The 27845-nt window shown below is 53.1% G+C and overlaps 2 protein-coding genes across 8 annotated transcripts; one reads left to right on the plus strand and one right to left on the minus strand.

Annotated features, from left to right (window-relative positions):
• Positions 1 to 16696, plus strand: GGA3 (golgi associated, gamma adaptin ear containing, ARF binding protein 3). Of its 5 annotated transcripts, none has more exons than XM_054083196.1 (17): positions 1 to 73; positions 5051 to 5135; positions 5862 to 5937; positions 6391 to 6489; positions 7182 to 7305; positions 8261 to 8364; positions 8869 to 8949; positions 9102 to 9239; positions 10209 to 10290; positions 10773 to 10880; positions 11607 to 11870; positions 12059 to 12126; positions 12517 to 12830; positions 13337 to 13602; positions 13779 to 13948; positions 14352 to 14462; positions 14672 to 16696. In XM_054083196.1, the coding sequence occupies exons 1-17, from the start codon at positions 34 to 36 to the stop codon at positions 14780 to 14782; spliced, it is 2241 nt and encodes a 746-aa protein (XP_053939171.1). In that variant the 5' UTR covers positions 1 to 33; the 3' UTR covers positions 14783 to 16696. The 5 variants fall into 5 exon arrangements, with proteins under 5 accessions (XP_053939171.1, XP_053939172.1, XP_053939175.1 ...); XM_054083197.1 differs by having other exon boundaries at positions 6391 to 6474; XM_054083200.1 differs by lacking the exon at positions 1 to 73 and adding an exon at positions 4496 to 4528.
• On the minus strand, positions 14469 to 27740 carry NUP85 (nucleoporin 85). Of its 3 annotated transcripts, none has more exons than XM_054083201.1 (19): positions 27607 to 27740; positions 27298 to 27391; positions 27061 to 27223; positions 26343 to 26413; positions 25774 to 25817; positions 24935 to 25004; positions 23904 to 24025; positions 23413 to 23547; positions 23005 to 23127; positions 22513 to 22644; positions 22012 to 22118; positions 21663 to 21746; positions 20991 to 21056; positions 20570 to 20721; positions 20371 to 20488; positions 18968 to 19068; positions 18209 to 18360; positions 17677 to 17763; positions 14469 to 14665 (listed from the first exon to the last, which is right to left on the minus strand). In XM_054083201.1, the coding sequence occupies exons 1-19, from the start codon at positions 27637 to 27639 to the stop codon at positions 14480 to 14482; spliced, it is 2040 nt and encodes a 679-aa protein (XP_053939176.1). In that variant the 5' UTR covers positions 27640 to 27740; the 3' UTR covers positions 14469 to 14479. The 3 variants fall into 3 exon arrangements, with proteins under 3 accessions (XP_053939176.1, XP_053939178.1, XP_053939177.1); XM_054083202.1 differs by lacking the exon at positions 14469 to 14665 and adding an exon at positions 16973 to 17177; XM_054083203.1 differs by lacking the exons at positions 27061 to 27223; positions 27298 to 27391; positions 27607 to 27740 and having other exon boundaries at positions 26333 to 26401.
• Positions 27741 to 27845: the final 105 nt, after the last annotated feature.

Here is a 27845-nt window from a genome sequence, read left to right on the forward strand (position 1 = left end):
CCCGCGCGCGCGGGGCGGGGCCCGGCGGCCAACATGGCGGAGGCGGAGGGGGAGAGCCTGGAGTCGTGGCTCAGTGAGTACCGGCGGCCGGGCCGGGGCTGGGGGCGCTCGGAGGAAGAAGAGAAGGGGCCGGGAGACCTTAGAGCGGCTGCTGGTGCTGAGAGGGACGCCAGGAGAGCTGGGGAGGGCTCTGGAGCAGGGAGGGCAGGGAGAGGACGAGGGCAGTTGTTTTGAGCTGAAAGAGGGGAGATTGAGGTGAGATCTGAGGAAGAAATGTTTTGTTCTGAGGGCGGGGAGGCCCTGGCCCAGGTTGCCCAGAGCAGTGGTGGTGCCCCATCCCTGGAGGGGTTCCAGGCCAGGTTGGATGGGGCTCGGAGCCCCTGATCCAGTGGGAGGTGTCCCTGCCCGTGGCAGGGGTGGGACTGGATGGGCTGTGAGGTCCCTTCCAACCCAAACCATTCCATGATCCTATGAGTTACACAACTGTGCTGTTCCAGCAGGGAAATTCAGCTTTATGCCTACCTGCGTTTTCAAGGTGGGAGTTATGGATTTTCACCTCATACAGACTGGAATATTCAAAAATCCTTGGTCCGGATGAGATAATTTTTGTCACAGAATCATAAATGTTAGAGATAGGGAAAAATCTGTGTGTCTGGCTCATCCCCAGCCCTTGCAAGGTACCTCCTGGTTGTGTGTCTGTCTGTGCTGCCCGTGACCTGCTGGCTTTGGGGCTGTTGGGTACAGAACCTGGTGCTGCCGGATCCCAACCCAGCATCAGGAGGGGATTCTTCAATGAATCAATCCTAACAGGAATTGTCTTTCATGTACTCTGCATGTAGGGGCTCCTGCTGCCAGCCCCAGCAGGCTATCCTGCCCATCAGTGCCCGGGTTTGATTGATGCAGAGAGTGAAGTTCCCACGTACGCAAACAGCAGAAGATGGTCATTATCCTAAATACCTTAGAGCATAAAATCTGAAGATTAAATAATTATTGTTCTTTCTTGGTGTTTTTATATAAAATTCATACGCAGATGTGGTCTCACCATCTATTGCGGGAACTACTGGCTAAAGGATGTTTTCAGCTTACTTCTCATTTTAGATCAATCCCTTCTTCCCCCCTACCGTGTTTGCTCCTCCTCTGAACTCCCACAGTTTGCCAATATCTTTTATTGGAGCTAGCGAGATGCATGAAGAAACACCCACATCCCTTCCTTTTGATCTTTCTCTGAGGAGAACTGACTCACCAAGTTCGACTTCTGTGTGGAAATATCTCCAGTTGGAAGGATATTTTGGGTTGTGCCGCCTGGAAAGCTTCCTGGCTGTTTGTGTTGGGGGGTTATTTTTCAGTTGTGACAGTAAGAGAGAAGTTCTGCCCCATGGCAGGAGCCGTATCACCGGAGAGCATCGCCAAAGGGCAGTGTGGCCAGGGCCTTGCTCGCTGTAAGCAGTGTTGCAGTGGGCCTGGTTGCAGAGGGGCTCATGTTTTTTAAGACTTGAGTGTTGTTCTCTTGTGTCAGAGGATGCGTTTGTGCCTGGTCACTGCTGGAGTGATTTGTGCTGGTGTGACTCGGTTGCTCCTCCCATTGCTGGGGAGCACAGAGCGTGGAGTGGACGTAAATTAGTGGAGGAGTTGTGCAGCCTGGAAAGGCAGAGCGCAGAGGCTGCTGCATCCCAGTGCTTTCTCCAGGCTTCCTGAGGCTTTTTCCTTGTAGCCATCACAAAGCTGTGCCATGCCTGATGCTTACCTGAGGCTGCCCACCTGCAGCTCGGCCAGCATCCCGGGCACAGGAAGACGGAAGTTTTCTGGCCGCCTGGGGTGTTTTCTGTGCAGCCTTCCATGCCGCCCTGCCTCTGGCATCAGGTAGAGTCACGAGCCATGAAGTGACAGCCCTCATGTGTCCAATACTGCAGCCAGATCTGTGCTTCTGCCAGTGGTGATCCAGCACCTTCATGTCCCTGCCTCGTTCCAGCTGAGATGAGGGAAGGTGATCCTGTTTGTTTTCTCCCTGCCGGCAGGCGCTTCTTCTGCGCTTGGCTGAAACAGAAGAGGAGGTTAGGGAATAAAGTCAGTGGTACGGACACAGCTGAGTCCTCTGACTTCAGCGCTGCCTCTTCTGCAGCCAAAGCAAGCTGCTCGTCTCGCGCCGATGTCGGGCTTAGGCCGTGTCCCACTGTGTAAGAGATGCAGACAGATAACATATTGTGATTGTCTCTGGTTTTGTTCCTTGTATTGTCATGGGTCAGCATTCTGCTGCTTCTCCCAGGATGCAGACAGAGCCTGACTGTTGGACATGTGCTTGGGCTGGATTCCCTGCTCATATGCTAATCCTGAGCTGAGGAACCCTTTGCTGGGACAGCTTATGTCTCATTGCAATAGAGCAGAGAACCTAGGAAAACGTGAGTGTTCATTACCCATTGGTTAATACTTTGTGGCTCTCCGTGTTCCGCAGGGAAAATCCTCACCTGTGATTCACTTCTAATGATGCACCGGAATGTTGCCTCGTTAGCGTTGCAGGGTTCGGCAGAGCTGCCGAGGGCGGGATGGCCCTGACACTTGAGTTGGGTGTGAAGTGCATTCTCCGTCCAGAGCTCAGCAGTGTCTGAAGCTACAGCAGAGGCGGTGTCAGGGCTGGGTAGCGCCAGGGCTTTCGTTCCCGGGTTGCTCATTCAGGTTCACTTGCTTGCCAGTGTGAAATGGGACCAGGCAGACAAATGTCTCTGTGAAAACAAACTCTAAACTGGTACTAAATGGCCCTTTGCTGGCAGTTTCAGCCAAGAGGCCAAGGATTTGCTATTCCAGAGCAACAAACTCCTCTCCCCAGAACCAGTCCTTTCATACAAGATTTGAAGCATATCCATAAGGCAGTGCAGGGCAGCTCCCTGCCCGTGCTTTAAGTGTTCTGCATAAAACCAGAGGCTTTTAGGTTATGCCTTCATAGACACAACGCAGCTTCCTGCAGGGATGTCCTCCAGAGGTTGAGCGAGGTAGGTGGGCTCCTCTGGGATGCTGTGTTCCTAGGGCTGTAGGTATCACATCTGCTGTTGGGTTGAGTCCGCAAACACATCAATCTCCAGACCCAGGCCAGGGGTTCCGATCGAGCTCATTAACTTTTATGGATCAGGGTTCCATATGGAGATTTTATTGATGTTAGAAATGGGGAATTTCTTCCATTCAGAAATCTCTCTCCTTCAGAGACTTTACTGCCCTTATATGAGAGCTTTTGATGCTGAATCTGAACCCAATCTGAGATGTGAAGTAATCCAGGGTCATTCCAAGAAACCTTTGGAGATGTTGGGAGCAGGTTTAGAATTAACGTTTGGAACATGGGAATGTTGGTTACATTTTCCTGTTTGTACCAGATCTCTTTCCTGGCTTCAGGACGTGCAGCCAACAAAGAGTTCATTCAGTCGAGCGTCCTCACTTGCTTGTGTTTTTCCTGTATTGATTACATAAATCCATTAACTCCAGCCAAGAGCTGTATTTTTCCCTAGGCCTGCGGAGCAGCAGAGGTGCTTTGGAGCACTGAACCATGCACAATGTCATTGGTTTGCGTGACAAGACTCTATGTTGCTGGGAGTCTGTGGTTTCAGGATGCTTCTAGGGCTTCAGCACTTGTGCGTGTTCTGATAGGGTTTCGATGCCACATACGTCTTGAGCGGTTGCTTGGCTCTGCAGCACCTGTGAATTAAACTGAGCCTCCTTGAATCTCCTAAGCTCAAACAACAACTCAGCAGCTGAGCTGGTGCAACGAGATGTGGTCCTGCGGCTCGTCCTCTCCGCCTGACACCTTCTCCTCGCGGAGGGTCCGATGAATGCTGGCCATGGGCACAGACCCACCTCTGCGGAGCGCTGTACAGACACAGCCCATGGAACGATGTATAGAACCGCTCTGCAGCTGTCATTCTGTGAGGGAAATACAGGCAAACCAGAGCAGGAGGACTAGGGAGCACTGTGAAAGTGAGATTTCAGAGTAGGTGTTGGACAGCTGTTCTGTTTGGCTTCAGAAAGGTAAAAGGATGTTTTAATGATGATAAAAAAGACACTTTGCCATGTAGCATGTGTTTACTTTGTTGTTCTTCCCTCTGTGATCAGCACACAAAGATGTGTGCTGGTTTTTTCCTGCCCTTCATCGCCTGCTCTGTAGCATCTGGCTAAGTAGTCTTCTCTATTCAATATCAATTTCCATTATATTACAGTTTTGAGGAAGGCTTCTGAAATGCCAGCTGGTAGATATATGGATACAGTGAGTTGTTTCTTCCCTCCCAAGACAGAAGAGTCATCCTGTCTGGTCATCTTGGCTGGAGGACGAGATTAAAGCAGGAACCTTGTCTCCTGCAAAGTCTGTGCTCTGTCAGGGTTTAGTGGAATACTCAGAGAAGACACATTCACAACAAACCCAGATGCTGACGGCCTTGTGTTCTGCAGGCAGCGCAGTGCGCGTGGCCCTGTGTCCGAGGGAGGATCCCGCAGGAGCTTGCCATAGTGCATTGGTCTCGGTTTGTGCTGTCGGGTTTGGATTCCTGCTCAGGTACAGGCTGGGGGTTTAGTGCTTGCCGGGTGTGGAATGATAACATTTCAGCTCCAAATTCCCAGGAGAGATGCTAGGGCATCTGACGAACCAGCTGGTGCTCTGCAGACAAGTGTTAGCGCTGAGTGAATTCTGTCAAACACCTGATGTTCCAGCTCTTCTGCAAACTCCTGGGGAGTAGGGAAAGAATTCCCCATGTAGAAATGGGAGCAGTTTAACATTACAGCCAAGTAGAGAGACAGCATTTCAGACAGAGGGGAACTGTGAGAGCTCACCAGGGTAACCTTGTACCCTCATTGGGAGTCATTCGAAGTCTCTGAGCTCTGGCACCCGTTTTTTTGGAAAGCAGTGGTTCCTGTTGGACATTTGGATGTATGTGCTCGCCCTGACAGCCCTACCACGTGTGAGCTTCTGTCCCCTCTCTAGAGTTGGAAATGGATGTCAGATACTCTGGGAAACACAGGACCTTTTGTAGGGTTTCTTTGTTTTGATTGGTAATCTCTTCTTTTTCCCTTGCCCAAGATAAAGCCACCAACCCATCTAACCGGCAAGAAGACTGGGAATACATCATTGGATTTTGTGACCAGATCAACAAGGAACTTGAAGGGTGGGTGTCCCAAACTGCTCTAGAATTAATCAATTCACACTTGCAATTTAAAATATTTAATGTGAGCATCAAACTTCCGTGTTTTCTTGTATATACACTGGTGTCACAAGGAATCTGGCTACAAAGGGAACAAGGTGCTGCAAAGCGTAGTTTCTCTTGAGAAGGGCAGCATGGCTTATCCTTGGCCTGAGCTATAGGGAAATGGGAATTCTAGAACTGTCTCTAATGTTAGCCTGTGCAGCCGCCGGGCTTGCATCAAGCTGGTCTGTAAAACGGGGTTGGAACTCAGTGCCTGACGGGGTTTCATGCCCTTAAAATCCTTACAGGGCTTGGCGGAGGAAGCCTCCTGGGTCACAGCATGCCTGTGAGCTGAGGAAGAAGTGTTTTCATCTGGAAAAAGGAAACTCATGCAAAAACAATGAAGTGATTTCCTGGGCTGGGGACTGTCGTGGGAATTGTTTGGCCCCTCCCAGGCAGGAATCTGGAATTGCGGGCTCAGGCACCAGCCCTTGCTTCTGTTGCTATGTGCAAACACCCAGGCTCATGGAGATGCCCTGAATGCTTCTCGTTCGCTTTTGTGTGCTGATGGAAAGGTGAAAAGCACCAAATGGCATTTCATTTTGATTATGTGCAGGGCATCTTGTTAAAACAGCAGAATTCATGAAAGCCTGACAATCCTTTGGGATTCGCTGGCTCGGTCTGTAACGGGGATATGCTTTGTTTCAGGCCACAGATAGCCGTGAGACTCCTGGCTCATAAAATCCAGTCACCGCAGGAATGGGAGGCAGTCCAAGCCCTGACAGTAGGTAGTCCTTACCCCTTCTCTCAAATCCACTTTGGTGTCATTTGAGCTTGAGGGGGCCCTGGGCGGAGGTGCTGGGGCTGGTTCTGGGGCTGAGTGCCCCGATTCCCCCCTGCTGGGGGAGTGGGCAGTGGGAGGAGCACAGGTAATGATCGCTCAACAGCAGAAAAGCCGTCAGAAATAACTGCTTTAGTTTTAGCTGTTTTTATTATCTTAAGGCAAGATTCAAGTTAATTGTCCCAAGGCCCAGTGGTGAGATAGCTGACCCAGGGTTGAGGGTGGGAGGCCAGCCTGTGTCCATGTGTCACCCACGAAGATGGGAGATCCGCAGAGCCGGAGTCCCTGTCTCACTGGTGCGGTTCCTTCAGTTCCTGTATCAGCACCACACAGCCATGGTCTTACTGCGGGATTTTGGTATTCATTTCAGCCATTGTTTCTGTTCCTTGAATGCAGGTGTTGGAAGCTTGTATGAAGAATTGTGGGAGAAGATTTCATAATGAAGTGGGGAAGTTCCGCTTTTTAAACGAGTTAATAAAGGTGGTGTCTCCAAAAGTGAGTCCCTGGCCTTGCTGCTGCATTTTCTGCTTGTCTGGCCCCCCTAAGCTGCAGGCAACATCCAAATGGCTTGCAGTGCTCTCTCTGGCTTGTTGTATTTGTCAGCCTGTATTCCACAGCACTTGTTAGTTGAGGGGTTTTGTGCTTTGCTGTTTCTCTCAGTGAGTTGTATTTCTTTACCATCAGTAGATGGTCTCTGCTGTGCTAAACAAACAAATCCCAGCCTCGGCAGAGGAGAGGTGTGATGGGCGGTTCAACCGAGAGACTGGGGAACACAACACAGAGTTGGAATCCTCCCTCTGCTGCCACCCTGCTGTGTGAAGCCTGCCTGGCTGAGTCTCTCAACACTCATCATCAGTTTAACGTGGTGAAAAATAGACGGAGGCACCTCACAATGTGGTGGATGCAGTGGAGTATTCCCAGGTTCTTTCTCATGAGACAGCGGAGGGAGCAGGATCTAGAAACCAGCAGAACAGCTGCTTTTGCTTTTGCTAAAGATAATCACAAAGCTTCTCGTCACCATTATTTCAAATACTTTAGAGGAGAATGTTTTCCTCTTAATAAGATGTATCTGAGATCACCTTGGAACTTGGATTACGCACCTTTTAACATGAACTCCCGTTCTCTGGGTTTGCGCTTGATTTTTTTTAAAGAATGTGGAGAATTTACATCTTTTTTTTCGCTCTTAGTACCTGGGAGACCGAGTCTCTGAGAAGGTGAAGACCAAAGTCATTGAATTGCTGTACAGCTGGACGGTGGCGTTGCCTGAAGAATCCAAAATCAAGGACGCCTACTACATGCTGAAGCGCCAAGGTAGGAGGTCACACGTTCCTGCGTTCTCTCCAGCTGTGCTTTAAGCAGGAGCATCACAAACCCTCCAGTTTCTGATTACATGGGGTCAAGGCAGAACAAGGGAGAAACTCCCTGGCAAGCTGCTTGTTATATTTAAGTGCCCTAGGCTGGCTTGCATTGGCATTTTTAACTAGATTAGACACTTTGCAAATTCTTTTGTTTTGTTTTGCAGAGTCTTTTTGATTTTTTTTCTGGAACTATTTATTAAATTATTTGAAACAATTGAATTTTTTTAATTAATTGGAAGTGGAATAAGAGCCTCCACACAGGCTTTTGTGTTCTTTTAGCTAGATCACTTTATTGTTGTACCATTAGATCAACCGATAGGCAGTTCTTGCAAAGCACCGTCAAAAGGGGTCAGCTGAGAAGTGTGCGGCTCACACAAGAAATCCTGGTTCCGGGAAAGTTTTTGAGGTGGAGCACAAAGCTAGGGGTTTGACAAGGGAATGAGCAGGAAGCTTTGCTCCGTCTCCCCTCATGGTTAGGAGTCTGCTCATCGGCCCCTTTGGCGTTGCTGTCTCCCTTCCTGCACAGCTCGTTTCTGCTAATAAATGCATCCCCTTGGGCCTGCGCAAAGCTGGGCTGTCTGGGCCTCCCCTTGGTTGTTCAGCAGCTGGTGGGAAAGGGAGAAAAGCGAACAGTGGAGAGCTGCGGATTACACTGGGCCATTGGAGAAGCAGTACAGACATGGCAGGGCTGTTGCTGGGGGTTTGGCCTTTATCAAAGAGAACTTCCTTTATCGTTCCAGCTAGTACGCTCCATGGTTTTGATCCTAAGTTGTTCCTTGGAACAGTGCGCGAGTGTGAATGGACAGACCGGCTGCCCCTCTGCTTTGTCAGCAGCCCGTGAATACCCAGGTGTGCTGTCGGGTGTGACTGCGTGTGCAAACCCAGACAGGTTCCCTTTCTGCTTTCAGGGATCGTTATGTTTGATCCTGTGATTCCTGCAGACAGAACCCTGATTCCTTCTCCGCCACCTCGTCCCAAAAACCCCGTGTTTGATGATGAGGAGAAATCCAAGGTATGCTGAAGGCTTGTATTGCAACTGCTAATGAAAGGCGATTACTCAGTGCACATTAGGAAGTACAGTGTATTTCCCTGGCTTTGGTGTTGGGACAGTGTATGCTTTCACAGAGCTCGGTGCTTTGTCCCTCTCCCTGACCCAGAGCTGCAGCCAAGGCCTGATCTGCTTTACTGGTACGGGTAACGTTTCTTGGCCATGCTGCTCTAGCGCTGGGAGGCAGAGAACATTTCGCACACAGCGCGTATGGGAGGAACAGTTCTTTCAGGGCAGGAGCCTATGAGAGTTCACAGATATGTCCTGCACAGAATGCAGCAACTCACATAAAAGAATTAACCATAAATTACTCCTGCGGAAGGGACTGTAACTGTGTAGCAGTGTGAGCTCTGCAACAGTGGGCTGTATTTCTTTTTTCCCTGGATTGTTCACTTAGATTCCTTTTGCCGCTTCCCTTTGCCAAAAAGTCTTTATTTGTCTCCTGAATATCCTCTTCTCCTCTTACAGCTTCTGGCCAAACTGCTGAAAAGCAAAAACCCAGATGACTTACAAGAGGCCAACAAGCTTATAAAATCCATGGTAAAAGAGGTAAGGATTGGTCCCAGCAGCTGTCTGCCGCCTGGGTTTAAGCAGTTTGGCTGCAGCGTGGTGGAGAGCTTTAGCAGGCGATACCTGCTGTTGTGATGCTGTGGGCCTTCACAGCCAAACTCATTTCCATGTCTGTGTGTTACGCCCTGAAGGATGAGGCTCGGATTCAAAAAGTGACGAAACGCATGCACACGCTGGAGGAGGTGAATAACAACGTGAAGCTGCTGAATGAGATGTTGGTTCATTACAGCAAAGAGGACTCATCAGAGGCCGATCGGGAACTCATGAAGGTGTGTCTGAGCAGCTCCTTCTTCCCAGAAATTCTGCAGTCGGTCCATTTAAGAAGTTCTTTGACTGAGTTTTGCAGCAAGTGACAAACAGTGCAGTAGAACGGGGAACAGCAGAGAGGAACAACAGCTGTCTCTGGGAACAGCAGGAAAGTAAATAACTGTTTTTAGCACCTTTCACCAAGAGACTTGGTGAAAGGTGCCTCACCAGGATGGTGCCTCACCAGGATGGGGGCAATAGCTCAGGGTGGCAGAATCAAGGAGCTGTGGTTTGTGCCGATTGCTCTTATCAGGACACATTGATTGCGGGTAACTGTCCTGCACAGTACTGTGTATGGATAAACTACGTTCTGAATGGGGCAGACAATACATCCTCCCCTTCAAAGGAAGAGTTTTAGCTAGTGTTAAAACACTGGGAGAACACCAAGGAGGTAAAGAGACACCAGCGGTGGTTGGATAGGCCTGGGGCATTGAAGAGTTACACCCTTTCCAATTAACAAAAGATAAACCAACTTGTGTTTAACAAAAGCTCCTGAAACAATGGTAAGAACCTTCAGAAACTGGTTTGTTTCTGTGAAACAACTCCTTCATGCTCCGGTTCTGTGGGGTTGCAGCTCTGTCAGTAGAAATTGAAGCACAGTTGAAGCACAATCCTGCTCTTCCTTGGACTTTCACAGATTGCTGTCATACAAGGAATGAACGTCTCCTTTGGGCTAGTGCTGGCCCCAAGTGCTGGTGGGAGGGAGCACTGGGAGAGCCTGGGTTGAAAATGCAGGTTGTGTTTAGACTCCCAGGCTAACGTAACGCTTCACAGCCCTGTCAGCAGGGCAGGCCCGGGGATCTCGGTTGCCCAGCCTCTCCAGCTTGTTTGGCACAGGGAGACTGGTTTCTCTGTTCCGGCCTTTCCAGAGCCTGCCTGGGGCTTCGCTCTGTGCTGGCTGGGATTGCTGACTTCCTAACCTGTCTTCCTAGGAGCTCTGTGAGAGGTGCGAAACCAAAAGACGGACGCTGTTCAAGCTGGCCAGTGAGACAGAGGACAACGACAGCAGTTTGGGTAAATGAAGCTACGCTGCTCCTTTTTTAATTGCTTTAGCGACCTGTGATGGCGCAAAGGTCCAGCAGGGCCGTGGTTGCTGTAAAGGCGCCTCCACTGGGGATGCGCTTGGCTTTGAGCAGCCAGATGAGGAGGCAAGGATCTCTCTTAGGCTTATTTGCATTCTGGCAAGGACATGATGGCAGAGCTGGTGGTCGGGAGGCTGGGGATGATAATGGGGGGTGTCTGCTGCTTCAGAATGTGAAGGGAGTTGCTGTGGGGAGCAAAGCCTTGGCTTGTTCTCTCCTCATTAAAGTAATGTGCGTGGGCCTAGAAAAGGTCAGGGCATTCTTAGAGAAACGTGGCAAAGACAGGGAGTAACAGAGCTCACAGCCAAGTAACTGCAGTTCTTCTTGCTCATGATTTATTGATAAGTACACTCAGGAGCGGTAGGAGCAGGGTTACTCAAATCTTGGAGGTCAATTTTGACTCTGTCCATGCAGGGGACATTCTGCAGGCCAGCGACAATTTATCCCGTGTGATAAACTCTTATAAAAAAATAATCGAGGGGCAAGTGATCAACGGTGAAGTGGATCTCCCCGTGATGGAAGGTGAGTTCCTGGGAAAGCTTAACTTTGAATCCTGCATTTCCGAATCTCTTGGATGGGGTTTCCTATGAGTTGTGGTGGGATAGGCTATTGGTGGTCCTGGTGGCAACAGTTTGGGAATTGGAGAGGACTGCAGCAGGAGAGTGGGAGCCAGGCCAGGAGTCCTGGCTCGGCCAGCGATTCTGCCTGTGAGTTACAGCCAGTCACCCACTTTACAGTTCCATTTCAGCATCGAGAGCTCTGGTCGTGTGTGGGGAGCACAAGTGGGAGTCACTCACTTGTTTTTCTGCTTGGAGAGCAGCAGAGGAATGCCTGACGCTGCCTGACAGCAGGGCAGGACTGTCCGAGCATGAAGGGAATTTCAGATCCAGGCAGGGAGTGCTCCTCAGCTGTCTAGCAATCAGGCACCCTTTGTAATTCTTCAGGATCTCCTAAATCCTAATCGGAGTCCAAAAGACTTTGAAAAGACTACAAATGATGCTACAAGAAGCGCTGGGGCAGGAGCAGTGGGCTGAGCAGATGTTGCTTTTAAGACAGCAATTTCCTAACTGCCTCGGTTGATTTCAGAGGCTTGGGGACAGCGAATGGTTGGGCGAACACACGTGGGCTTCCTCCATTAAAGAGCCCTGAGCCACAACTCAGTGATAGTCTGTGTGATTTCATCTGTATGTGGGGTTTGCTCTGAGCCTTTTGCCTTCTGTCTTAGTTGTGCCTTTCTGTCCACTGCAGGCAGTAAGCCCACAACTCATCTCAACACCCTCATCGACCTTGCTGGACTGGAGGTCACCAGCTCCCCGACGCCTCCGCTGCCTCCCGCCGCGCTGGCGCCGGCCCCCACGGCAGCCCCGGCAGAAATCCCCATTCTCCCGCCTCCCCCTCAGACGTTCACGCAGTTGCGGAGCAGTTCCTCCAGCCACGCGGAAGCTGCACCCGCGCAGCAGTGCAGCACAGCCAACTCCCTCTCCTTGCTGGACGAGGAGCTTCTCTGCTTGGGTAAGGGCAAAAAAGACTGCTTTCTTCCTTCAGTGTGAGTGTGAGGGCCCAGTTCTGTCTTCCATCATGTCCTTGGGCTTTGGCAAATTCGAATCGAGTCGTTTGATGGTGCTGACACCACTGCCAGGGGATGATGACACCTCAATCATTTTCTCGTCCAGTCACCTGCTCGTTGTTTTTCCTTTCAGGCCTGAATGACCCAGCCCCTACCACAGCGAAGGAGACATCAGAAAACAACCAGTGGAGCATGTTTGAGGTACAAAGGAGGGTCTTTGGGGGTGGGGAGGGGTGGTCTGGGATTGGGAGAGGTCCTGGGACATACTCTGTCACCCTGGAGATGTGTGGCCACACAGAGAGGGGGTACTGCTCCTGAGGGGTGTCTGGCTCAGCCCTGGGGTCTGGGAGAGCTGTGTCTGAAGAGGAGATACCCCTAAACCTGGTTTCCTCCCTTTGCCCTCTGTCCCCGTGATGTTAGCACTTCCTCTGCTTAAATTACAGATGAGGTGTAGCCCTGAGCTGGGCCACAGACCTTGCTGCTGGCCAGCCATGCCTGGCTTTGTGGTAAACGCATCTCCTTCGGTGTCAGCACCGTCTCTGCAGCAGTGGGGAGCCATGAGTGAGAGCGCCCGCTTGTCTTCTCTTTCAGAATGACCAGCTAGACCTGGATTTCTTTAATCCGAAGACAGCGACTGTTGCTTGCAACGCTGCAGGGAACCCTCTTCTCCATCACCCACCGCAGCCCCCCTGTGGAACCTCAGTGACGCTGCCCTCTGCCTTCACAGCCTCTCAGCCTGCTCCCAGCATCCCAGCACCAAGCTCAGCATCATTTGTGTTCTCCACTGCGCCGGCAGGGCCTCCCAGGACTCTCCCAGCTGCTCCCGGGTACTTCAGCTCACCTGTGGGGAGCAGCGTGTCACACAAAATGGATGCACTGGGACACCTCCTTGAAGAAGCCAAAGGGTAACTAGAACCCCTGGGCTTTGTCTTTGCAGTTCAGAAGCCGAGCTTGCTGCGGCGTCAGGCTCAGACTTCCAGCTCTCTGGTTTGGTAGGAAATGTGTGGTTGGGGTTTTTCTTCTCAGACGGTTTCAGTTCACAGACCAATGGGAGTGTCCCTCCTCCAGCTGGGGGAGGCCTGGACTGCCAGGCAGAGCACAGCCGCTGGGCTGTGCTGAGTGTGGAGTTGAAGAGGCTGCTGAGGTGGAGAGGACTTTGCTCATCTTGGCCTTTCCTGCCTTGGCAAAGGTGGGACTCAGCTTTCTTCTTGACTTGGAGAAGTGACGCGTGACCCTACATCTCCCACTTTCCTTGCAGCTCTCCTTACAGGAGACCATAACGAGCCACAGACTCCAGTCGACAGACCTGGCCACTGCTTTGTCCTCGTGCTGTGCTGTTACCTCTCGGTTTGGGGTGAAATTCCTGCTGCGCTTTCAGCTCAGTGTCCATGTGTTCTCTGTCTCTTCCCAGGCCTGCAGCCCAGGGCACGGCAACAGCCTCAGCGTTCCCTGGGTCCACTTTGCCATCCACTGTCACCTCTGCCCCGTTAATGGCACCAGCAGGGCTGCCGGCCACCGCCCTGGGAGCGCAACCGGCTCCGTTCCCAAGCAGCTGCCCCGCTGGCTCAGGGAGCCCTCTCTTCCAGCCGGCATCGTTCCAGCAGCAAGGCAGCCCCATGAGAGCACCTGAAATTTCCTTGGCCAACGTCCATGTTCCCTTGGAATCCATTAAGCCCAGTAAGTACCTCTGGTTCTTCACCTTTCTCTGAGCCTTTTTTAAAAGCAAAGCTTCTTGACAAAGCTCTGAAGTAGAGAGAAAAGCCGGGGTGTCCCAGCTGAACAGATTGCCTGAAGCTGCCACAGATCATCTTCTGTGGCATAAACCTGCGTCCTCTCCCCTCCCTCTGCCATAGGCAGTGCCCTCCCGGTGACCGCCTACGACAAGAATGGCTTCCGAATCCTCTTGCACTTTGCCAGGGAGTGCCCGCCGGGCAGGGCGGACGTGCTGGTTGTGGTGGTCTCGATGCTGAACACAGCGCCGCTGCCCGTGAAGAATATTGTGCTGCAGGCTGCGGTGCCAAAGGTAGGGGGGCGCCTCACCCATGGTGGCGGGAAACCATCCGGGAAGGCCTCAGCATGAGTTTGGGAACGTGGCACAGCCTGGTTCTGCCTTTGCTCTCTGGTTCTGCCTTCCTCCAGGCTGTGCTCGGCCCTTCTCCAAAACACAAAGGCAGAAAACACTCAATAGGGCAAGTCAAGGGCCACGGGATGGCTTTGGAGTTCACATGAACAGTCCTTTTGCTCTGGGCAGATTTGTCAGTCTGCCTCTTCCTGTCATGCCATGCGAGCAAGGCTGGCTCTCCTTTCCTCATTCTCAGGTGTGGATTGTCTTTAGTTGGGATGTGTGCTCTTATCTCCTCAGCATCTTCTATTGTCCCTAAGGTAGGGGTTAATCCCTGAGGTTCTGCTTTCTTTTTCTTTTGCAGTCCATGAAAGTGAAGTTACAGCCGCCCTCTGGCACAGAGCTGTCTCCATTCAATCCCATCCAGCCGCCTGCCGCCATCACCCAGGTGATGCTCCTGGCAAACCCGGCCAAGGTGAGAGGGGCAGGGATTCATCTGCCCTCGTCAGACAGATCTGATGTGGGCCGAGTTCTGCAGGGGCGCTGGAAAAGCTGAACCACGCCAGGAGCTTCCCTTGGCCCTCGTCCCTTGCTCTGTGCAGCAGGAGTTTTATGCTCTCGAGCTGGACTGTCGAGGTTCTGCTCAGCGGTTCTCACGTTGCTCTGGGTTTGTCTGTCCTGCAGGAGAAAGTGCGGCTGAGGTACAGATTGACCTTCACTCTGGGAGAGCAGCCCAGCACAGAGGTTGGCGAAGTGGACCAGTTCCCCCCAGTAGAGCAGTGGGGGAACCTATGACCTCGGGATGCTGCCAGAGACTTTAGGACAGGACCAGGAAAGGATCCCACAGGGCCGGCAGGAACGCGGCGTGGGGAGGGATGCACACGCTACCCACTGGTGATGTTCAGCTTTGTCTACGTGTCCTGACCACTCTGCTTTAGCTTTAGTCTGGAATGTTTCGCCCCACGGCAGGGGGTCCCGCGACTTTGATGCCAAGCATGAACTCAAACAGGCAGTGCTGGCTGCTTCTGTCTTGACCTGCGGGTGAGTCTGGTTCTCTTCCACTCTGATAAACTTGAAGTTCCTGTGCTGCGAGGGGGGACGCGCGGCAGGGCCTGAGCTGGTGTGGACTGCACTGCTGCCCCGAGGCACCTACAGGGCGATGAGCCGCCAGGAGCTCCCTCAGGGCAGAGCCCTCGCTCTCCCCGAGCCGCACCGGGCCCGCTCCGCATGCTGAGCAATAACACGGCTCCGTGAGGGAATGCTTGTTTTTCACACCGAAATGGCACTCGGCTCCCTCTGTCCCCTCCCTCCACAGTCTGTTCCCCACAGCCGATGTACACAGGCCTCGCTCCCCTTTGTGCCGCGTCCCCAATTGTATTTATTTCACCGCCGGCTGCCTCCCTCCCGCAGCCGCCTGGGGCAGCCGGGCCTGAGGTGACTCCGGTTATTTTCCTGCCTTCGCTACGTTCCTTAGCGTGGGGAGAAGAGGAAATGTGTGGGCAGGAGGTGAGTGGGGCTGCGAGGAGGGCGGTGGGGGTGGAGACACCGCCTGCAGTCAGGAAGGACTTTACAAGCACTGAGGGGGGGCGATAGCTGCACCCAGGGACAAGGAGAGGTGCCCGTGTCCCCTCCTGCCGGCACCGTTACTGCTGAGGCCGGCGCTGGGCTTTATCGAGATGATTCCACTGAAATACAGGTTGTAAATAACAGACGTGTAGGCTAAGTAGGAAACACAGACAGCGAGAGGCGAGCGGGCTCTGCTGGGCTGGTGCTCGGTTAATGCCCCAGTTCATTTGTTCACTGTATGAAGTGGCCAAGTGCAATCGTCTCCGTGAAGGGGACGGCAGCATTGCCGGACGGCAGCGTTCTGTGCTAGCGGGGCAGAAGGGCCGAGCCCTGCAGGCACACAAAAACCAGGATTCAATCCCTGTGATTCCAGCTGTCCCTCCTTCCCCTCTCGAGCAGCGCCCAGCCCAGAGGCCGCTGTGCACTATCGGGGTTTGAGCGCCCACTGACACGAGCGCGGTCCTGGGTGCCGAGCACAGCGTTCCCAGCCGCGCAGCGTGGGAGCCGCCAGCTCCAGCGCCAAAGTCTGCGGGAGCAGAGCCCTGCGAGGCCTCCAGAGCAAGCACTGCTGGGGTTGTGGCACCTGTAAAAGCCATCACTGTAAATGCAGCTCGGAGTCACTCAGAGCGGAGTTTTCTGTAGTGTTGCAAAGTAAAAATCAGAGGGGGGAGGCTCGGCAGATCCCAGGGCCTGATGGGGCAGCAGGCACAGAGGCCTCTGGAGGCAGAGTCGAGGTGCAGAGGGTGGGTGCGCTGTTGGGATCCCTAAAGGGAGCGGTTTGAAAGGGCCAGACTGGGATAGGGGTGAGGAGAGGAGCCTTTCTGCCTCAGCCATGTTCTGGCCAGCGCTTCAGGCAGCTGCAGGGCAGGGGTGGTGGCGTGTCCCAAGGCAGCGGGTTTCACCGCTCTGGGTGCCCACACACGACTCTCACTGTGATGCGCAGGCAGCCCTGGTGGAAGCAGGCCGCGGTCATGCTGCGTGGAAATGCGTCGGTAAAAGCTCTGGAAACTAAACTATGAATGTTCCTTGTCTGAGGGCAGGGGTCCTGCTTCCTTCCCCGCAACCATGACTGTATCCATCTCAAATGCGTTTGTTTGCTGCATGTTCAATAAACGGTTTCCCTACTTGGCTCTGCGGCTGCCCCTTGCGATGCGCCGCGCCTGCGCGCCCAGCACTCAGCCCGTCACCTTGGGACCATCCGAACGCAGCGAAAACGAAGGTGCTGTTTTCTGAAGCCCCGGTGGCTTCAGGTGGGCGTATTTCCAGCTCTGAGCTGCACTTCCAGCTGGGAAGGGCAGGGTCGCGCTGCAGCTGGGACCGAGGTTTGCGCCAGGCGTGAGAAGCAGCCTTGGCACATGGTGCAGCTCCTTTTGAAAAGCTACATTTACATTTGGTTACGGTTACAGTTATGGAAGACAAGAACAACTCCAGCAATGTGCAAAACAGGGTGTTTACTCGTAGAAAAGCGGTCAGGTTTATGTACATCGAGGCTGGGGGAAGAGCAAGAGCTCTCCCACCCCCCTCACGACCCCTCCAGTGTGCCTTCTTTGACAATGACCCGTGCAAGGTTGCGCGCAAGAGCCAACCTCAGCATTTCCACTTTCATGGTCTCGACGTCGTCATCCTGCAGGGGAGCAGAGGTGGGGCAGGTGGCGTCACCTGCTGCGAGGAGCAGGCGGGAGGCTCCCCCGGCGTTGGGAGAGGGAGAGCATGTGGCTCTTTCCCAGCCCCAGGGACCTCCCTGAGGAGCCAAAGCTCCGTCTCCTCCCTTGGACCAGCCCAAGGCAGCGCGGCCTGGCCTTTCCCTCTCTGGCAGCCGCAGGGGTTTGTGCATGGAGAAAATGGCTCCCTGTTCCGTGCCCGGAACGCTCTGTGGCCTGAGCCCAGGTGGCAGCACCTCAGTGTTTTGCTGCCTGTGCAGTTTGCAGTGATTTCTGTTGGAAAACCACTACAGTCCAACCCAAAGTGGCAGAACTGCGCAGAGCGGAAGTGCTCCTGCTCAGGTCTGGCCTACGCTCAAGTCTCTCTGGGCGATGCCGCGTTTGGCCTGAGGGCCCCGTGCAGGACTAAAGCTTTAGCGTTTGCATTCCCAGCCCCGATTCCAGGCCCCCACCCGGCGCTACCTGGCATTTCTGCTGAGCCGCCTTCCCTGCCGTCAGGTCTCCCAAGCATCGCATCAGCTCATACGTCTGCTCGGCTGAGAAGATGATCTGGGGAAACGGACGGGCATGCTCAGGGACAGCCTGAGAGGATAACACGGTGCTTCCGCACTCTGGAAGGGACTCGGGGAGGTCTCTGGTGCCCCTCCTGCTCAGAGCGGGGCCACTGCGAGGTCAGAGCGGGCACTCCGGGCTGCATCCAGCACAGGGCTGGAAATACAGGGCTGGAATTTGCCTGACGGATCCGAGAGCCAGTGTTCCACTGGGCGGCAGGAAGCGCACTAGGGACTCGTTACATCGAGCACCAAAGGATCCGGATGCCGAGTGCACGTATGTATCCCATGGTAGATTGGTAAAAGCAAGGGGCCAAGGCGAGGGCGCATCACCCCGTGCTGGGCGCTGCCGCGGCCCCGACAGCCCTGCAGCACAGCGAGGGGCCCCCACGCTGCCAGCAGGAGGGCCGGGGCAGGGGCTCAGGGGGGCGCCCAGTGCTCACCTCCTTCTGCTCCAGCAGGGGAAGGGCGTCTGTCAGCAGCGTCATCCAGAAGGAGCAGGGCGCGATGTGAGCCGTCATCAGCATCAGCAGCAGCCGTGCGGCCTCGGCGAAGCGCTTCTCCCCATAGAGCCGGTGGAACTCACGGTACTTCCCTGAGCAGGGCGAGGGCGTGAGCGCCCGCTCAGGCTGGGATCCGCTTGGCTCCCTGGGAGCCCCTGGGACCCCCACCCCGGAACAGCTCCAGAGTCACCGAGTCTGAGAACGGGGTTTTGTGCGGGAGGCTGCCGGAACCCGCCGCTGCCCTGGCTGGGGTTTGGGGCCCAAGCAGCCTGTTCGCTGCCCGACACCAGGTGAACAGCAGCCACAGGGGCTCAGGGAGCCTGCAGGCGCCTGCGGGAGCGGGAGGGCAGAGGCACAGCCCGGCCTCCTTTCTGGTAGGTATCAGAATATCGGGAGCCTGAAAGGCTGTGTAGTCTTCCTGCTTGTTTAAATGGAAATGAGATCTTTATCAATGTGGGAAGTTCTGGTTTTGCTAAGAACTGGTTCGATCAACAGCCAGCAGGGGGAACTGCCTGGGGACAGACGTTCAGGTTTATTGTGTGGCTTTGTCTGTATCCTCTGAACTGCTCAAACGCCTTCCATCCCCGTTCTGTCCCCAAAGCAGGTGTAGCCAGATGGAGGGAAGACAAAGCCAAACAATTCCACGGCATTTACTGTTCAGAAGAGCAGACCAGAAGGAGAACCAGAGCTGCCTCTTACCAAGGAATGTCAGCCGGTCGCTGAGCAGCATAGACGGCCCCAGGTTATCAATGAGGTCCAGGTCAGAGAAGCAGCCCCTCTCGCAATAGTCCTTGAGGAATCTAGGGAGGAAGCGACACACGATGAGAGCTCACGGGAGGAGGGGGGGAGGGGGGGAGACACAACACCGTCCACTTTCACTTTGTGAAACCCTTCCCAGGAAACTGTTCTGTACAACATCCTCACCGACCTCCCATGGGGGTTTCAGAAGACACTGGTTTCCTGGGAGCTGGTGCAATGTGTGTTTAACAGACACTGTGTATCTCCTCGATTTGGCAGTAGCTATCTATTCTTTAGAAGAAATGAGTGACAGAAGGAGCACAGGACGCTGAGGCTGGTGGGTGCAGAAAGATTGTAACATAACCTCTGTTTTTCTGTTATCTAAGAAAAGTTGGTGAGAGGGACAAAACTAACTGCTAAAGCTTTTCAGCTGTTCTGTCACAGCCTTCCCTATGCGGCTTTTTCAGAGCTGCTTCCCATGACAGTTTTCTTTCCCTGCCTGCTGAAAGGAACATCCTATTTCCCACTCCCTCAAAGAAGGAATGAGAAACCCCTGCAGTCTCACACCACTCCGGTTTTCACTGCTGAGGACAGAGCGTTGCTGTCTAACCCAAGTGTCATTCCAAAGCTGTCCTCTAACCACACAGGGATTGGTGCCTGTTTCCAGTCAGTAAAACCACAAGTGATACAGACTGCGAGGGGTTAGAAAGCATGGAGAGTTGCTCTAGCTTTTGTCTAGGCCTGAGCTAAGCGCTAGCAGCCCCTTCAGTTTTATAGCACCCTTCACCCCTGCGAGGTCGGGCACTGCCACAAGCTCACGCCAAACAAGGGACATGGCACAACTGGGCTTTTACAGGTGCTACAGTTGTGGCCGGAGATGTTTCACAGACACAGTGGCTTCAGTAGCTCCTACCGACTTGTTTGGAGATGTAGTGAACCAGACTGGTTAAAAATGATGCGCTGGACAAAGCACAGGGGATTGGCCTGCACCCAGATCTGTCCCCTGGTGCCGGCCACCAAACAGCTGCATTGGAGCAGGGAGAGGGCAGCGCGTAAGGTGGAGGTTTTGCCGAAAGAACATTCATCAAAGCAAGGCCTGAGAGTGCTGGATGGTTAGATAAAGCCTGGACTGTTAGATAAAGCCAATCTGTTTCATCTCTAGGTTCCATGAAGTACAAGAGTGTAGAACAGAACCAGCAAGAGTACTACTGACGGGAGCACCCAGGAACATCATTCACCAGCCCGGACGCAGGTACATGGTCTGCGGGACAGATAATGCTGGCCCTTCTCTGGTCCTTCGCAGAGCGGCTGCCTTCCCCCATTCCCACACCCAGCAGCTGCCCCAGAGCTCGACCCAGACTCACCGATCCGATATCAGCGTAGCAAAAGCAGCGTCCTTAGCTCTGATGCTCCAGGACAGGGCAGAGCCCAGTCGGTTGTTCCGCAGAGCTTTCATGGCCATGATCTTACAGATGCTGCGAACTTAGGAGAACACAGGAAAGGATTTGTTTTGGCAGCTTTGCTTGTATCACTGCCAGACAATGAGGCTGAAGAGTCAGTCACCTTGTTCGTGCATCTGTCTCTGCTCACATATCCTCAGCACTTTGAGGGCCTTCTGCTCCGTGTTCAGGGGTATCCGCTCGATGTGAAGCTCCAAGTACACCCGGCCGTACTCTGGGCAATGGTCGAAGTAATTGACCCCCAGCTGCCACAGGCTGGGAGGAAAGGAAATCGTCAACCCTTCCAGTCATGCAAATCTTAAATAAGCACAACAGTAAAGCCCCAAGGGGAAGCTGAGCTTGCATTAGCAACAGCTCTGATCAGCTTCATATTCAGACCCAAAATGCATTTACTTTCTACCAAATTCCAGCTGAACTCCTGACAGCGGCTCTGTAAGCTTTGCCTTTTCACTTCATTAACATGCCGTTACTTGCTTTGGCTGCCTCGATGTTAATCTGTCCCGAGTCAAATAAAAACCCGCTACCTGTGATGGGAGAAGAGTCCCGAGGCGTACTCCAGCAGAAGGAATTCACGCATATTTGAACCAAAACTGGGCAGGAGAGAAAGAAGAGAAACAAACATTATTTGCACCTCACTGGAAAAAAACTGCTGGCATTATTTCACCAGAACTCTAATTTCTGGCACACACTTTCTCGTGGGCTGTCGTAATCAGCATTGTAACTCAAGCCGCATGGCACTGGGCAGCCTCCTCCTTGGGCAGACCGGCCAACTATTTATGGCGACGAGCGAATGTAACTTAGAGAAAGTGCTTTAGAAAGGGAAACCTGGAGGGAATGGAGACAGCAAATTTAATTGCTTGAATTTATTCAGAACGCAAATACAGAAACTCCTTTTTAGATGAGTTTCTCGCTGTTCCAAATAATCACAAACATCAGGGCCCTGGATTCTGAGATAAAACTGTATTTACAAGAAATCCCAGCGCCGTGCGGGGGCAGTGCTGAAAACATGTCAAATCCACCAGGTCAGCAACAGCAGCTGCTTCTCAGAGCACCTGGGCAGCCTGGACCTCGAGCAGCACCTGCAGCTCCTTGACTCTGCAGCCTCTGTACGTGCCCAAGATGCTCCTAAATCCCCAGGCTGCTCCCGTCCCCGTCGCTGCTGGCTGCCCGGGTAACCGATGCCAGTAAATACTTACTAGAGATTGTGAGACTGCAGGAGTTTACAGTGATCCAGCAGGTCCGTCAGGTGAGCCACAAACCACCAGTTGCTCAGGGCGATGCTGTATTTGAAGCGACAGAAAGGAAAACCTAAGTCTGCCACTACCAAGGGGTTTGCCACGGGCATTTCTTTGCAGCGCAGAAGCCGGACTGCACCGCAGCGTCTGGCTACAACACCCCACACCCACGGGGATACTTTTAGTTGTTGCCTGCTTCAAGATTCTTGCTGAATTCTTTGAGAGGATGATCAGGGGGCTGCACCCACGTCCTCGACCCCAAATGCTACCGCAATGAATGCACACAGAAGGGAAAGCTTTAAAACTCAACCTGCATTCCTTGATCACTTGATGCATCTCAAATTCAAAGGCTGCCATTAAGATGGTGTCTAGAGGCTCCGGGCTGCTCTCTCCGCCCTGGAACAGGTCCAGACTAGACTGGAATGAGATTACAAGACATGAGAAACGCAGGATCTGTCAGACGGTAAAAGGAAGATATTGGTTGGGATGTAGCAGCCTCGTTTAGGTTATTTTATGGGAAAGAATACGTCACAGAGACTGAAGGCTTCAACAAAGGAGACTTTGCCTTATTTTAACTTAAGGAAATGGGGAAAACAATTGGTAGGAACTAGACTGGTAACGTCAGACACTGGAGAGATTGGGTGTTCACAGTTATCTGTCCACTGTGCCTCAGTGAACTCACAGATTCTAGGAAGTGCCTTACAGGCAGCAGCTGCTGTGAGATGGGAACCCTCCCCGGGTCCTGCTTTAAGGACAGTAGCCCTCGCGTGCACCAAACAGTGGGGAATAGAAAGGTAATTCAATCTCATGCCTGGGCATAAAAGCGCAGCTCCATTGGCTTCACCGTCGGGTGGGAATACAGGAGCCGGGTAACCAGAAAGTGGTACCACGTACTCATGAGCTCCTTCTTCTCCAGGATGGCATCCTCGTCTCCCAGCAGGACCTAATGGGGGAAGACAGGAGGAATTCTGCAGGTTCAGCCATGGGCACAGCTGCACTGCAACTCTTCAGGGTGTTCCTCCCGTCTGGCAAAGCTGAGAATTTAATCAAAATGCAATAAGAAAGGACAAAGGTCCTTCTCAGGGCCCAGCTTCCTAATTGGCCTCCTGGCCTTGGGCACGGAGAGCAAACAATCTGCCCAGCCTTGCACAGGCTGCTGCGAACAGAGCAGTACAGAGGCAGGAGGAAATCTCCCGAGTCAATGGACGGATCAGCCAGGATGTCAAAGCCTCTTATGGAGGCACAGGGCTCCTGAAATACACGAGGATGCCCACCATTTCCTTCCTTCCCAGCAAAAACTGACCTTGCAGATGGATTCCATGCGGGAATTGGAAGCAAAAGTTCCATCCTGTAGATACCGCTGACATTCTTCATGCCAGTGCTGCCACTTCAGCTCCACCTCAGTCAGCGTCTGCGTGTTGCTGAGCTGAAGAGGTAAGATGTGGGAAAAAAGGAAACACCAAGTCACCTCACAGCAGGCGCTTGCAAAAGGATCTTTCTATGTAATTTTGTCACCTCACAGGTTTTTGCCTGTACGATTGGGTCTTTGGGGCAATGCAAGAACACGGGTATTATGGCTGAAAGGGATTAAGACTAAGGTGCTGAAATGGTCAAGGGGAGTCACAGTGGAGATGAAGCAGCCTGGACTAATGGTGTCATCCCCCTTCTCCTTCCCCAGTGGAAATGCATGAACCCCCGAGTCTGTACTTACACTGGGCACTGGCATCTTCTTCATCAGGTCATCCAAGATCCTGTACATGTTCACCGACGCAGGATTGGCGCTGGCTTCCTTGGAGAGCAAGTGCCGCGCTTCATCCATTCGGCCTTGCAGCACAAAGATGTCCACCTGCAAAGAAAGTGTCCGTGAGCTGCAGGATGCCCAGGCGGGAGGAGCAGCGGGCACTTGAACTGGTGGTTTAGGCACGTTAGGCGGAGAGAAAATGCTTTAACTGCAGGTCCTACTAACTCAAATACACAGCGTAAGTTGTAACCTCTATGGATCGTGAAAGTAAAAGGATGGGGATGGGAATGAGGGGTAGGATGATTGTCAGAATGGCTTTGTCTGAAAACTGACACAGGCAGAGAGCAGTGCCCTAGGGATCCTTCCTGGGATGCAGCCTTGTGTCGCGTGGGGAGGAGGAAGGCAGAACACATGGCTGCGAATTCTCTTTGCTTAAGAGTTCTCCTGGTGACTATACTCACTGCATTCCAGAAGAGCTCGTGCTTTGATGGGTTTTCACTGCTCAGAACTTCACGGACCATGCTGTCCACATCACAGACATGAAGTCGAACCCACTCCAGGAGGTGAAACAGAAGGGGACCAGCTTTACACAGAGAAGGTTTCAGCCTGTTAGTTCCCAACCTGTTATTTGTCATGCTGCTAGCTTTAGTGGTTTGACAATCATTACAGGAGGTTTGCTAATTGGATTTCTATCTGCCGTACTCAAATGACAAGGCAACAGAGTTACTCAAGCAGCCAGGCTGCTGACAGACCCCTGTGTGGCCAACTGCAGACCAAACAGCAGTACAGTCCAGCGGAAACCCTAACCAACTGCTTGAAGGAATAAAAGGTGAGTAATCTGGACATAAATCTTGCAATGCCAAAAGACAGAACGTTTCTGTTTAATTTAGCATTGTGTCATTAGTAATAGAATATAAGAAGGGAGTCTGGCATGAGGCAATTAACTTCAGATTATGTCATCTCTAATTTGCGACCCTCTCTTCTGGGTTCTGGGACTGGGTAAGTCCCGTACTTTATTGCATAATCTGCTTTCCTTAAAAAAAAAATTATTTCTTCAAAATGCTGGTTAAAATAATCTGCATTTAAAACCAGCACCCTGAAGTTAAAGGAGCCTCATTGAAGAACACGTAGATGTTAATTGGCATGAACGTATTTGATGCTTAAAGATGTGTTTATGCTTAGAAGTCAAATAAATTGGCAGCAACTTTTGCTATCTCTCTTCTCCACTGCCGTTCTGTAGAAAAGCCGATTTGAGCTGTGGTGTGCTACACATGCGGGGAGAAAGGAGAAGGCAAATCCTATAACTTGACACAATTCAATGTGAAGATGGCAATTTACTGGGGCAGAAGAGGCATTAAAAGGCTTGTTGGCACTTGTCATACCTCCAAAACATACTAAAGCGTGACATGATGGATGCTACATGCATTTCAAACAAATAAATATGCAAAGAAAAAGCTCTTTGGTCTTAACATCAGGGTAGTTCACTGCTCACCTGCAGCTGCTTCAACAAACAGAATCTCACACAGGTTCCAGATCAGCTCCATCGCAGAGAGAATGGAAACCTGACAAAAACAGAACCATGTTTCACACTTGTAACTGTTCCAGTTGTTTTTTTTAACCACACAGAGGCATCTGCCATCCACTGTGATCGGGCAGTAAAGTTCAGTTCTTGGGCCCCAGAGAAACATCATACGAACATGTCAGAGACAGATGGGAAATGAGGGCCTCAGGCCTCGGCTTGTCTGCACATGTTCCCCTGGGACAGCATTGAAGCTTTGCGTATAGAAATGCAACGATCGTCTGTCATCAGCAGGAAATACACACATCACAGAAAGTGTTCTTTTCAGCCTTTCTGCACTGCCGAGACTGAATATTGTGAACAGCAAAGCAAGGTTGAAAGAAAGGTCTGCTAAGTAACACCACTGCAGCCAAGAGCACAACAGTGCCCAGCACCCTGCTCTGCCCACAACACCCTTCAGCGTTTGACAGCCCATGGAGCGGCTAGAGCAGGCTCCACGGCATGGATGCTGTCCTTTGGAACCCTAGTGCTTGAGAGAGGACGTCTCAGACAGGTGAGTACAGGCCCACAGCTGGCTTTAAGATAGCAAGAGAACAACCCATCGCTAACACCAAATCGATGTTTAAGGCATGGCAGTGAATCCAGCTGTTGGGCACCTATTGCTCCAGAAATACAGGAGCTGTTTATTCCCGCTGGTCACAAACTGCATCCAACAGCCTAACCCAGAGCTGAATTTAAAATGCCCTCCTGCTCCAGCGTGGGCCATGACTGATGCACTCTTTTGGTAGCAAGTGCAGACGTAGACACGTTACCTGGGTGCTGTACTGGCTGTGCAGGGCCGGGTCCCGGGCGGAAACTGGGGGGAGAACAAGGAACGTCAGAGAGCAACACATTTACCTGCTTGCACAGCCCTTTCTCCTCAATACACGACAATACCCAAGCACTCACCAAGCACAGACCTAGACAAGTACACACATGGCAAGCGTAACTGTTATATAAACGTCATTTGTGACTTGCTTTAATAAACACTATATAGAAACAGGCATGGCTGCAGGGCAAGGGCGGAAGGAAGTGCAGAATCTCTTACTTTTGGAGGCAGAAGGGGAAGCGTGCTGTTAATTTGGACTCAGTTTCCCCTAAAACTGCAACCAGAGATATGAAAGACTTCAAGACCCCAGAAAATCAGTCAAAAAATGGGGGCAAAAAAACCTCTCTGACCAGATTTACAAACCAACTTGGAAATCTCTGGGATGGAAATGGAGCCTTGGTAATGACTGAAACCTACGTGTGCTATTTTATGGCAGCTGTAACGCTTTACAGCTGCGATACTGTTTGTGTAACGTCATTGTATTGCAGCAGGAAAACACACACATGTGCTTACTGGCGGCCTGGTGCATGTCCTCCATGCAGGCCCTCATCACCGACCGGTAGTTTTTGCTCACTTGGACCAATCTGCCAAAGAGAAAAAGGCCTCGGTTAGCTATGTGTACTTTCGCCACCTGCCCGGTGTCCACCAAGCTTCTCTTGCAGCAGCAGCCACTCCTAGTGGCTGGGTGAATCCACAGGATCAGTGGAGCTGGGATATGCCAGCTGTATGCACTGTTACTGGCGGAAACAGGGCTTTCTTTTGTGAAATTACCCTCAAACTGTCATTCTCCTGCACTGCTGCTGCTGGCAGCAGCTCACATTAGCCTGGAAGAAGAAGGCTGAGGGGAGACCTCATTGCGGTCTGCATCTTCCTCACAAGGGGAGGAGGGGCTGAGCTCTTCTCTCTGGTGACCAATGCCAGCACCCGAGGGAATGGCAGGAAGATGCCAGGAGCAGAGTGGGTTGGACATTAGAAGGTTCTTCCCCCACCAGGTGTTGAAGCACTGGACCAGCTCCCAGGGAAGCAGGCATGACCCCACAATATTGCAGAAGCATTTGGACAGTGCCCTGAGGAACCCGGTGTGACTGTTAGGGTGTCCTGTGCACGGACAGGAGTCGGACTCGATGGTCCCTGTGGGTCCCTTCCCAGTCGGGACACTCTGTGACTCCTTGGATGCAGCAGCCAGAGCAGAGCTGCAGGCGCTGCCCTTGCTCCCACGCCCCCCACTCACTGCGCCTTCCTGGTCTTGCCCGCCAGCTCCTCCTCGCTGCGCTGCAGGCCCAGGAAGATCCCGTGCGACTCGTTGAAGAGCTTCCGCAGACTCTTGATGTAGATGTCCTGATCCTTGCGGAGCACGAAGAGGCGGGAGGGGCCGGGCCCCCCCTCCGCGGGCCCTGCATGAGAGGCGCTCAGCGGCGGGGACGGGGGCGGGAGCAGGGAAGGGGGCGGGGGCAGAACTCGCGCCCACCTCTGCGGCCGAAGCGGGTCTCGCACAGCAGCACCTCAGCGGGGCCCCAGGCCAAGCAGAGCTGCCGGGCAGACGGGTCCGCGCCCGGCACCACCTGGGAGAAAGGAGCTATCAGGGCTGCCAAAGGCCCCGCCCCGCCCCACCTGAAGGGAGCGCGGCCGGCCAGAGCCCCCGCACCGCACTGCCCGGCTCGACTCAGCACGACCAGCTGTGGGTCACACGGCTCGGCTCGGCTCGGCTCGGCCCGGCCCGGCCCGGCCCGGCCCGCCCCGCCCCGCCCCGCCCCGCCCCGCTTCCCCAGTCCCTCACCACCACCGGTGGCTCCGTGTCCAGTTCCTCCATCGCGGCCCAGCGCTCCGCCCCGCAGATCCCCGAGCTGCCCGCGCCGCTGCCCGCCCCGCCCCCGCTCCGAAGGCCCCCGGGCTGTCCTCGCGCTGCCTGTCCTGCCCCCGCTCCGAAGGCCCCCGGGCTGTCCTCGCGCTGCCCGTCCCGCCCCGCTCCGAAGGTCCCCGGGCTTGCCCGCGCCACTGCCTGTCCCTGCTCAGCTC

The sequence above is a fragment of the Cuculus canorus genome, chromosome 18, assembly GCF_017976375.1.
Source record: "Cuculus canorus isolate bCucCan1 chromosome 18, bCucCan1.pri, whole genome shotgun sequence".
Taxonomy (NCBI): domain Eukaryota; kingdom Metazoa; phylum Chordata; class Aves; order Cuculiformes; family Cuculidae; genus Cuculus; species Cuculus canorus.

Excerpts from the sequence above, each read along its gene's own strand:
- GGA3 (XM_054083196.1), top strand. The coding sequence starts at position 34 with ATGGCGGAGGCGGAGGGGGAGAGCCTGGAGTCGTGGCTCA. Across the intron at positions 8,950-9,101 it reads TAAAATCCATGGTAAAAGAG|GATGAGGCTCGGATTCAAAA; the intron begins GTAAGGATTGGT and ends TACGCCCTGAAG. Across the intron at positions 9,240-10,208 it reads CCGATCGGGAACTCATGAAG|GAGCTCTGTGAGAGGTGCGA; the intron begins GTGTGTCTGAGC and ends CTGTCTTCCTAG.
- NUP85 (XM_054083201.1), bottom strand. The coding sequence starts at position 27,639 with ATGGAGGAACTGGACACGGAGCCACCGGTGGTG. Across the intron at positions 24,026-24,934 it reads GTTTGTTGAAGCAGCTGCAG|CTGGTCCCCTTCTGTTTCAC; the intron begins GTGAGCAGTGAA and ends CTCTGTGTAAAG. Across the intron at positions 19,069-20,370 it reads GCTACGCTGATATCGGATCG|ATTCCTCAAGGACTATTGCG; the intron begins GTGAGTCTGGGT and ends CTTCCTCCCTAG.